This window comes from Tachysurus fulvidraco, chromosome 6 (assembly GCF_022655615.1).
Source record: "Tachysurus fulvidraco isolate hzauxx_2018 chromosome 6, HZAU_PFXX_2.0, whole genome shotgun sequence".
Classification (NCBI taxonomy): domain Eukaryota; kingdom Metazoa; phylum Chordata; class Actinopteri; order Siluriformes; family Bagridae; genus Tachysurus; species Tachysurus fulvidraco.
Genome location: NC_062523.1, coordinates 12,983,579 through 12,995,223, shown reverse-complemented (window position 1 = coordinate 12,995,223; position 11,645 = coordinate 12,983,579). Strand labels below are relative to the sequence as shown.

At 37.1% G+C, this 11,645-nt stretch overlaps 1 protein-coding gene across 1 annotated transcript; it reads left to right on the top strand.

The window, feature by feature from the left end:
- Positions 1 to 927: 927 nt before the first annotated feature.
- LOC113654571 (secretin receptor) lies at positions 928 to 11,532 on the top strand. Its single transcript, XM_047814938.1, has 13 exons — positions 928 to 1,368; positions 2,335 to 2,443; positions 3,745 to 3,840; positions 3,924 to 4,030; positions 5,565 to 5,674; positions 5,770 to 5,902; positions 6,074 to 6,227; positions 7,670 to 7,730; positions 8,246 to 8,315; positions 8,501 to 8,592; positions 8,743 to 8,881; positions 10,373 to 10,414; positions 10,666 to 11,532. Exons 1-13 carry the CDS (start codon positions 1,309 to 1,311, stop codon positions 10,813 to 10,815), a joined length of 1,323 nt encoding a protein of 440 aa, XP_047670894.1. The 5' UTR covers positions 928 to 1,308; the 3' UTR covers positions 10,816 to 11,532.
- Positions 11,533 to 11,645: the final 113 nt, after the last annotated feature.

Below are 11,645 nucleotides of genomic sequence, written 5' to 3'. Positions count from 1 at the left end.
GTCACAATTACAAACATGTAAATACTCTTGTTCTGGGTTGTTCTGAGTCTATCGTTGTAACTACAGGCACAAGGTGGGCAAACACCCACCTCCAGTCCATCATAAGTCATTTTGCACAGATTCACATATAGGGGCAATTCAGAGTAGCCAATCTATACTGTACAAGCATGTTTCTTCGGAGGTGGGAGGAAGCCAGATAACCCAGAGAAAACCTATGATGTTGTGCAAAACCTGGGCTCAGCCTGGAACTGTGAAGCTAGAACAAATGTGTCAGAAAGTATGTGGGGAAATATTACAAATTAGTGTTGCTGAGAGAATACAAGCCTGAAGGTTATTACTGTGAAGCGATTGTGGATTAGAATGATTGAAAAAAAACATTTATACCACATCCAGAAAGGCGTATTGGTATATTTCCCATTAGATGTGAATGCATATGTCCATTATGTCTTCCAGTGGATTGGCCTACACAGGCTCTTAGATGGACCACAACCCTGAACAAAATAAGTTAGTTACTAAAGGTGAATAGATGAATGAATGTATGATTGTATCTGTTATATGTCACACACTAAATGGGCTTATTCAATAGTTCTGGAAATGTCATGCAAGCAAAGAAAGTCCAAAAAACAGCAGTGACCAGCCATTTAGAGAGCCAGAGATGATTTAATTCATAGTGAATATCATTATTTTTGTGCCGCCTTGCAGAGGAACACAACATTAGAAATAATAAATGTATTTAAGATGATTACTTTTCTGGTCTTACAAGGTTGCACAAACTAAGAAAGATGTTTGGGGAAGTCGGAAATTAACATGAAGCACTATGACCAACTAGTGGGAATTTTTTCGTTTATGGGAGGGGGAGGAGTGAGGAGGGCTCAGAAAGGTAACGAAAAATGGGAAGCGCCTCAGACTACGTCATTTTCACATGATGTTGTCTATGTTACTCGATCACCCAGTAAGTCAAATAATACAGGACTTGGGCTCGAGGTCCTATCCGATAAGGTACTGGACGTGAACATATTTTCGACTAAATTATGTGAGCGCGTTTCATTTTGCATGGCTTAAATGGATATTTGGATTGTCAAATTTATTACAATCGAGTAAACTGTTTTACAGTAAGTGTTTTACAGTAAGTGTAAAACTTACGTATTTGTCGGATGCGGACTGATGCTCATCACGCACGGCCATGCTGGATACCCGCTTAGAAATGTCCACATGGGTTTCTGAGAAGAGGCGCGTGCTGTTAACTTTAGAGAAGGTTAACCTCTGTGCAGCAGGTGGTGGTGAGAGCGGCGCTTCATCTCCAGCACAATGAAGCTTTCGGAGTTCCTCAAAGCTGCAGTATTGGCGCTCATAACTTTCTGTACACGCGTGAGTTATATGTTACAGCGATTATTAGGAATATTTGATAAAATGCTTTTATGTTTTGTACACTGAAAAAAAACAATAATATTATAATAAATTAATATTATATAAATTATAATATATATATATATATATATATATATATATATATATATATATATATATATATATATATATATATATTCATTGGTTTGTTTAGTTGCGTTTTATTCTAAACGGGGTTGGAATGCTTCATGTACTTGCAAAATCATTTTATTCTTTATGTAATGATTAAATATAATCAGTGTTTATAATCATTTATTCTGCAAAATCAGTGTCTGCAATTATATATATAATGTCTACTCACATGGCATTTATTTTATATGCGACTCCGGTACACGTAAACACACACACACACACACACACACACACACACACACACACACACACACACACACACACACACATACACACACACACGCACACACACATACATACATGTGTGTGTGCGTGTGTGTGTGTGTGTGTGTGTGTGTGTGTGTGTGTGTGTGTGTGTGTGTGTGTGTGTGTGTGTGTGTTTACGTGTACAAAAAAAAGTACACGATATTTCAGGTGCTGGAACCTTATGGCTCAGAATTAGTTTATTTTAAAATCCATGGTAAATGATTTAAGATGTACGACTTTTATTTTTACAGGTACACATTTATACAGAGTACACAATTTGCAGATTTGTTAGAATTTGTTAAAGTACACAATTTGCAAAATTCATTAGAATGTGTATATACATAGCTAAATAAAATTATAAAATTAGTAGCTAAATAAAATTAATAGTAGATAAAAAGGAATAAGACATAAGGAGTAATAGAATAATTATACAAAAAAGTGCAAAACATGTGGTACAAAATGTGCAGTTGTGTTATATGCAATAACAATAAAAGTCATATTACTGTGTTTAAAGTAGTGTAACACAAATGACTGTTTTTGTGTGTGCAGGTAAAATCCATCCCTTTAGAGTGTGATCCAGAGTACCTGTGGCTCCAGGAAGAGGAGAACTGCAACAAAATCATTCACCAAAATAACATTACACACGTTAACTCCACAGGTAATCCATATACACTCGTACACACAAATGTACATTCATCTTTCACTATTCAGTCACTCCTAAATAGATCCAAAATGTTTTATTCAGAAGACGATCAAACACCACGGGGTTATACATATTACTGTACACACCTGGGCACATCAGACATTTTCATACCCATGTGTTTCTGTTAATAGACAAACATGTCATTTTATTTTTGGTATATGTAAACTGATACGATATGAAGAACCACCATGATGCAGCGCTGCTTGTTATCACATTAAACATGTAGCCCCGTCTACCTTAACCAGTTCCCACACAACCTCAACTATTGAGTCACTTTCTTCCTTTGTCAAGGTTATTTACTTTTTCCTCCAAATTGATATTTTTAGATAATGGTCTGCATAATTTGAAGTTTAACATAATTTAAAGTTTGAAGTTTAAGTCTGCATGATTGCTTACTAGAGCTGTCAGTAACAGCAGGCTTGCATGCAGACCATAAACAGCAGTCTGTCAGTACATTGACATTGATGTGTGCAATACAGGTCTCTCTCTCTCTCTCTCTCTCTCTCTCTCTCTCTCTCTCTCTCTCTCTCTCTCTCTCTCTCTCTCTCTCTCTCTCTCTCTCTCCCTCCCTCCCTCCCTCCCTCCCTCCCTTTCTCTCTCTCTGGTATTCTCAACTCAATCATCATATAAATCACCTAAGTCATTGAGATTTGCAGTTGTTTCTACCTGTGTGAAACACACTCACAATAACAAACTGCCTCTGTTTTCCTGCTGTTCATCACAAGACCAAGACATTACAGCAATACAGAGAAAAATGAACTTTGAATGTCTCCTGTCTTAAAAGGAAAGCATTCATCAGCATGTGAATGGTTCCTCTCTCATGATTGATACTGTGTGTATGTTTGTGCGTGCATGTTCAGTTCCTGATTTCTCCTGACTGATTATATCTCCTGACTGGCTTACTCAATTACAGCTACTATGAACGAGAAGACCATTTAGATCACATTATCTGTTATCACATTATTGTATATGATGTGCAATATTAAAGGGAACAGAGTTTTAGAGACTCTGTTCTAGGATATTTTTGGCTGATGCAGAGATTATTTTCCTATAAACATTATGGACAAAAATCATTTTGTTTATTTCTCATAATTATAAGCAAAACCATTATGTTTATTTCTCATCATTAACCTCTGAACTTAAATGCCAAAGAGAAGGAAAGTTCATCTAATAAATGGGAAACATTCAGTGTATATGATGTTCAAAGAGAAATCATGCTAATGCCAGCATCATTTCCCCTTATGTAACCCCTGCAGGTTGCAGTGCATTATGGGATGATGTGAACTGTTGGCCTCATGCAGAGGTTGGAAATGTAATCTCTCAGCAGTGCCCCAAGTTCCTCAGGGTCAAAGGTTGGTTTGATGTGGTTTTTGGAGGCAGTCATGCATCACAGCATGTTATTATAGAGACTGTATGTGTTTATCTATATGCATAGGAAATGTAAGGAGAAACTGTACAGAGAATGGGTGGTCCGATCCGTTCCCACCATACATGCTGGCCTGCGGATCCTTTAATGGGGTAGTGCACCAACACACAGACATGGTACGATTATACATGCAGTAGTTTAATAGTAATTTAAAGGATTTAAGCATTTTTCACCCGAATTCTCTTTATTTGATGTGTACTAGATTTGATTACTACAGGCAAGTATTTTAACACATTTGTTACTGTACTGAGCGCTAAAAATGTTAGTGGGTGTCATCACAGATAAAAAAAAAAAAAACGGGTGTTGTCACAGATAAAATTCAGACCCAAACGGGAGGATAGCTAAAAAACTAGGGGGGAAAAAGGAACCAAAACAAAACAGGGACACAAAACAGAGACCACGAAGACAGCACATGAGTATACCGCATTGCCCAAAGTCGGAATAAAAAGGGAGACAATTAGACACATGAGGAACAGGTGTGTTGAGGCTGAGGCAGACACGTGCACACAAAACGTAAACAAAAAACACAATGGACAAGAGACAACTGCTGGAACACCCCTAATGTTCCAACAGGTAAAAAATCCTGACACATTCTACAAATAAGCATCATTCATTCATTCTTTCATTCACCTTAAGTAATCGCTATATCCTGGACAGGATTGAGGAGTATCCAGAGCCTATCCCAGGAACAATGGGTGTGAGGTGGGAAAAGTTCCTGAATGTGATGATAGTCCCACCAAAGGGCACCATAAACACACATATTCAAATAAACAGGGACAATTTAGAATAGACTAAATACTGCTATTTTTAGATGATATATTATTATAATATCTGGATATTGCTACAAAGCCTTAACCCTACATCATATACAGTATACAGAATTATTAATACATTTGTCATCATGTCGAGACTACAGCAATTCTTTGTTTACTTGCCTTAGTGATGGAGCACTGGCTTGTCTTGTAGCTTGTCAGGAACAAGTAAACATAGCGAGCACTTTTCTCCAATTGTGGTGTCCTTGGTATTTTTGCAGACATGTCTGGGTTATTTGAGTGATTTATTATTCCAAAACAGTAGTTGGTGTCATGGTTCCAATAAGCTTTTCAAATCTTTTAAATGAAGTACATTACATCTTTGAAGCTGCATGTAGTGAAATTAACTCACATTATTCCAGTTAAAATATTTATACTTCATAAATATAAAAAAAAATTCTACAACAGCAATTCTGGTTAACAGTGACTTTTAGAAACTGCTGGTGCATTTCATGATGATGGCTCTGAATATTTCTCAATTGCTGTCTCCTTGTAGTAATCATCGGTCTTTCATTTAAAAGCTCCTAGCTATCCAAAAATGTTAACATGGATAAACAAATAAAGTGTAAGTATAGTAAACATGCATACTGTAGTATTCATTCTTTGCTGTGATAGACAGACATTAGGTTGAAAACAGTGAAGTATTCCTTTAGTCAGCAGAAGAGATAAGCTTTGTGTTTTTTCTTTGTTTTTATCCATTGTTGTATGTAGTCTAAATGATTCACATCTACATAAAAAATCTGGTTCTGATGCTGTGTGTTTGTGTGTGTGTGTGTGTGTGTGTGTGTGTGTGTGTGTGTGTGTGTGTGTGTGTGTGTGTGTGTGTGTGTGTGTGTAGAAGCTGGCATCACATAAGTACTTCATGGGGGTAAAGATCATGTACTCAATGGGCTACAGCATCTCAGTGATTTCCCTCACCATTGCATTCATGTTGCTGTGTGTGCTCAGGTACAGCCTTGTAAGTGTGTATATGTTGCTTTTATATATATAAAAAAATATCTGTCTGTAATATAAATATGTTATGGAATGTTGTCTTTTCTCAGAAAGCTCCACTGTACTCGGAATTTCATTCACATGCAGCTATTTCTTTCCTTCATTTTGCGGGCTGTTTTCATTTTCATCCGAGATGCAGCTTTACACAAGTCACAGGATTATTACCACTGTGAATATCACCCGGTACACACCCACAACCACACACACACAGCACTCGTATCTGGCAAATATGCACACATACACTAGCAATACACAAATAGTATGAGCTGAAAATAATTTACATAGATGTTTTCTAAAAGTGTTCTCTGTTTTATTATCCTACTATGCTAAATATGGGTTTGTATTTCCTTTCAGCTTGGCTGTAAAGTTGCACTGATTTTGTCTAACTATGGCATACTGGCTAACTATAGTTGGCTGTTGGTGGAGGGTCATTACCTGCACAGCCTCATCCATCTTTCCCTACATTCCCCAAGAAAATGTTTGCACTGGTACATCAGCTTTGGCTGGGGTATGTCACACTCACACTCTCTCTCTCTCTCTCTCTCTCTCTCTCTCTCTCTCTCTCTCTCTCTCTCTCTCTCTCTCTCTCTCTCTCATGTATACACACAAAACCTACACACCAGAATTATTGACAATCTTCAAGAGAATGGACAACAATTCATTAATTCATGGTCAGTAAGTGCTTTATGCTGGTCCTGGTCACACTGGGTCCAAATTCTAGCCTAAGCTCTTGTCACGAAGCAGGAATACACACTGGATTGGACGGCATTCCATGACTGGTCACCATGCATTCAAAAATTCACATCCAGGATCAATTTACAGCAGCTAACACCATGTTTTTGAGGAGTGGGAGGAAACCAGAGAATCCAGAGAAAACCCACATGGACGCAATATCTCCACAAAGACAGCAACCCATGTTTAGAAAAAGAGCCACAGACTGGAGTGGTGAGATAGTAATACTACCCACTGCACCATCAAATGCCTTCTGACTCCAGAAAAATGGGTTGTCCATTAATCATTCATTCATTTCATGGGGAGCCTGTACCTATCTCAGGCGTCATCAGGCATCAAGGCAGGATACACCCTGGATGGAGTGCCAAACCATTGCAGGGCACACACACACTCTCATTTACTCATGCAATCACACACTGCGGACAATTTTCCAGAGATGCCAATCAACCTACCATGCATGTCTTTGGACCGGAGGAGGAAACCGGAGTACCCGGAGGAAACCCCGGAGGCACGTGGAGAACATGCAAACTCTACACACAAAGGCGGAGGCGGGAATCGAACCCCCAACCCTGGAGGTGTGAGGCGAACGTGCTAACCACTAAGCCACCATGCCCCCACCGTCCATTAATCAAGTTAGGGTAAATTAGACAAGGTTAAACAAAAGGAGATAGATAATTGTTGACCTTGAATTGAAGAGGATTCTCCAACATTGTTATAAAATTCAAAATGCTGTTATTCTTTCAGTGGGAGTCTTCACCCAGAAAAGTCTTCACAGTCTTAATGCTAATAACATTTAAGTAACATTTAAGTCATTTGAAGAAAAAAAAAATACTGCTAAAAGAGTATTGCTTAAGAAAATATTTTAGCTTTTCTAAAAAAAAAAAAAAAAAAGAAGAAAAACATTCAGAGCCCCAGTAGGATTATGCTCAAAGTGATATTTTTCCTTTTTCCGAGAATTCCAGAGCAGATTCTAGAATCTATTTTTACATATTTTTCTCAAACACATTTTCTCAAATACACTAACACACATTAATATCTCTCAGACATGCTCACAGCTATGTATGCCTAGTTATGTAAACATTTCCTGGCAAAAAAAAGGTTATATTGCTATTGTCAACATTTTGCTGTGATATTTTATTACAATGTTGAATGCTGCAATAGTGAAAGTTCAAGCTTGCACTGTTGAGTTAAGCATTTGCTCTGTTCCCTTTCATTCAGGCATGCCTATGCTCATCATCATCATGTGGAGTGTCGCCAAATATCTGCAGGAGGATGAGGGGTGTGTTCACACAGACCAAAATATTAATACATTATAATGTATTGCTCTACAAAAATCTCCACACATGATGCAGTATATCTTTCAACAGTCACTTTCTGAACTGTGATAGAACATTCTAGTGACTAAATTTTCCAAAGAGAAACACTGACCTCACCTAAAATGTATACGTACACCTATGGTGTCATATTTACTATTCTATATTACAGGTCAGGTTTGTATCACACGAAAATTGGGCTTTCTGGGTCCAAAAATGGAGACGGATCATGTGCGCTATATTGTTTTCACTCTTATTGGAGTGTTCTAAACTATTTTCATAAAGTTAAACTTTTCCTTTGCATCATTGGACACACCTCCATCTAGTTGCCAATGGGGGTTGCCAGTACTTATTGAAAATGAATGCACAGGTTGGTTTGTGGCTACAAGTCGCTGTTTGTGTAACATAGCTTAATGGCATATTAGATTCAAACCTCCAGTACAGAGTTAAAGGAAGTGTGTGTGTGTGTGCGTATGTGTAGGTGTTGGGAGACAAGAAGCAGAGGTTGGATCTGGTGGATTCTGAGAGTTCCTGTTATCCTATTCATTACCGTAAGCAAAATAAAGACACACATTCCCAAAGTCAGAAGACTGTCTTCATCACAGCAATTTTCTAATTTTCTATTATTATTATTATTATTATTATTATTATTATTATTATTATTATTATTATTATTATTATTATTATCATCATTGCTGGAATGTACCAATATTTGTTTTGTTTTTTAACACATAAGATGAACCTCCTGTTTTTCTTGAGAATCATACAAACAATAGTAAGCAAGATGAGAGCTCCGGACACAATTGGAAATGAGTTTAAACAGCACAAGTAAGTTAAACGCAAAACAGCCAACACTGAGCACCACATAAGCATTTTCCAGGCAAACATGAAGAGAAGAGACACAGAACAGATGGAACAATTCTGTATTTTAGTTTAAACTACTTTTGTGATGCTGTTTGTCTGCTGTATTGTATGAAGGAAGCTGGCCAAGTCCACACTGCTGCTCGTGTCACTGTTTGGTGTGCAGTATACCCTCTTCACTTTTTTCCCTGATGGAGTCAGCACCCTCACTTTTCAGATCTGGAATGCCATTGAGCTCGCCCTGGCCTCCACACAGGTAATGTGATGTATAAAGTATGGAACCTGACCAGATTATACTGTTATCAACAATGCAGTGCTGTATTGCAGCCAGACATGAAGCTCCGCCACTACCCAGAAGTTCATTTTCCTCCTATAGAGTTTTATTCCGCTTATTCCACAGCAAATTACTGATTGAATGTTTGTAATATTTTTATTTATATGGAGTTATCATTATATGTGATTAACTGATTCAGTTTTGGAATTAATATTAAAATGGTCAAGGACATAGTAAGGTCAAGTGTCTGAAATTGTTTTTCTTTAAGCGCTTTCTTCCTGTTGGAAAAATATTTAAGGGAATTTCTGGTAAACAAAGTACTAGAAGGACTAAAGCCATCAACAGCATTATCATATTTTTTTTATAAGTAAATGATACATCATACTTTCTATAAAATTATAGTTTCTTTTATTGGTGTAGAATAAATACTATACTAATACTTGTCAGTGCCAGGCTTTCTCTCAAAACAGCCTCAATTCTTAGTTACATGAAGTCCATAGATATTTGAAACACTCCTTTGAGATTCTAGTCCATTTTGTCAAGATACTTCACAAACCCCTGCAGATTTAGCAGTTGCAAATTCATGCTGTAAACCTCCTATTCTCCAATATCCGTGGGTGCTGGGAAGGCCACTGAAGAACACTGAACTCAATAAAATAGATGATTTTTTAGCATAGTGGCATAATGCATTAGGAGATTGTCATTAGATCTCCACTGTTGGAGTGTTGGGTGCATGAATTCATGATGTTGGGTGCATGAATTCATGCTGTTGGCCCCAAATTCTTACCATCAGTGTGCCTCGGCAGTAATCAAGACTCAACAGGCCAAGCTAAGATTTTCTAGCCTAGATTTGTTGAGTCAGCATCCACTGCAGCCTCTGGTTTCTGGTCTTGGCTCTTCGGTTGTTGTAGCTTATCTGCCACAAGTTTCAACATGCTTGGACATTCTGTGCATTCTGAGATGCTTTTCTGATCACTTTAGTTGTACAAAGTGGTCATCTGAGGTACAGCAGCCTTTCTGTCATTGGCCAGTCTGGCCATTCTTTAATCAACAACGTTTTTGTGTCAGCAGACCTGCCATTGAATTTTTTTTTATTGCACCATTCTGAGTAAACTAGACTGTTGTCATTGAAAATCCCAGTAAATCAGCAGTTCTAGAAACATTCAAACCACCAACTACGCAAGTCTGGTAAACTACTGTATAGACTATTGCTAGAGCATTTTGGGGAATTTAACAGTGCTGTCTTGCTATAAGTTTTGTATTAAAATTGAGTTAAAAACAGTGATAAAAACCAAAAAATAAAAGCAATAAAAACAGTGCTTTTAAATTCTCAGACCCGGTCATTGTTTATTTTTCATAAGCATGACCCATTGTGTTTTATTCAAAACATAACAGGACTACTGACTAATCTAGTCTAAAATCCAGACTATGGCCCATGCACTGATGTGACTGTGTGTCTCTTCTGTTTCACAGGGCTTCATAGTAGCACTTCTATACTGCTTTCTGAATGGAGAGGTAAGTGACCCAAACACTCTCACTCATTACAGATTTTGGTTGAAATACGAGCAACAGTGCAGGATTTCAAGCACAAAGAATTGCTTGGATAAATTAGAGAAGCTGATGCTTGGTCAGCATTTTTTTTTTTAATAAAATGCTTACTGGAATCAGCACAAAATACACTAAAAGTATCTTTAAATATTCATCTATTTCAGTTGTCTTATAAAACTATTCAGGAATATATTACCTTTTTGTTACTTGTTTGGCAGGTTCAGCATGAAATTACACGGCACTGGAGACGGTGGCGTCTAAAGCAGCGTGTCCATGGTGACGCTAGATTGCATCATGGCTCCCTAAGCCAAAGTGGTCTGCCGCTCACACAGATATCACTCTTAGCCAGAGTTAATAACATATCCTAAAAAACGCATGTTTGACTGACCATAAGACAGTCAAACACAATAAAATATTACACACATCTAACTGTAAAAAATAAAATAAGCTCTGACTAATTACAAACATCAAACATGACCAAATAACTCAAACTATAAACATTAATAGTGAGCTACATTAACAGTCTCAGTGTAGTTGGACTTCTAGATGCACTATGGCTGAATGAAGAATGCTTCCCTCAAGTGCGTGCAGAGTTTCCGTTGCCATGTTTCAGTCCCATTAATCTGCTGTTAATAGAATCATAGTTGACTTTGTAATAAAGCATTTCACCAATCTACTTAAAACACGGCAAGATAAGAAAAACGTTTTATGCTATATTTAAACATACAACATAGAGTAGCTTAAAAGCTGCACACATCAGACTCTAAATAAATAGTAGAATATTCGTATTTCTTATATTACGTTTATGTCATGTGATATAAATTAACAATGTTTGTGCAAAGTGCATAAAATTCTTCACTAACTTCAGTAAACTGAATACTTCACACAATATTTTATTTTCAATTATCCAGGACCACTGACATTGTTTACTATTCTTTTAGTTAAATATTCCTAACCAGGGGCTTTTTAAAAAAGAGAAAAATTATCCCTATTTTCAATTTTCAAAACAATTTACTTGTTGTGCTTGTTGTGTCTATAAGTAGATGGTACGGTTATAAAAACAAGTTATAAAACACTGAATGTGATATTAATGATAATGTTGCTACATGTTCTTTGTTTCTATTTGCTATACAGGGTAATGATGTTGTTTTTTTGCTTAGCACAATAGTTTATAAATATGATTACCTTTGTACTGTAA

What these genes read in the sequence shown, in the direction of transcription:
- LOC113654571 (XM_047814938.1), top strand. Translation starts at nt 1,309, where the DNA reads ATGAAGCTTTCGGAGTTCCTCAAAGCTGCAGTATTGGCGCTCATAACT. An exon ending in GTACATCAGCTTTGGCTGGG is followed by an intron (nt 6,228 to 7,669) that starts GTATGTCACACT and finishes CCTTTCATTCAG; the next exon opens with GCATGCCTATGCTCATCATC. An exon ending in CTGTTATCCTATTCATTACC is followed by an intron (nt 8,316 to 8,500) that starts GTAAGCAAAATA and finishes TTAACACATAAG; the next exon opens with ATGAACCTCCTGTTTTTCTT.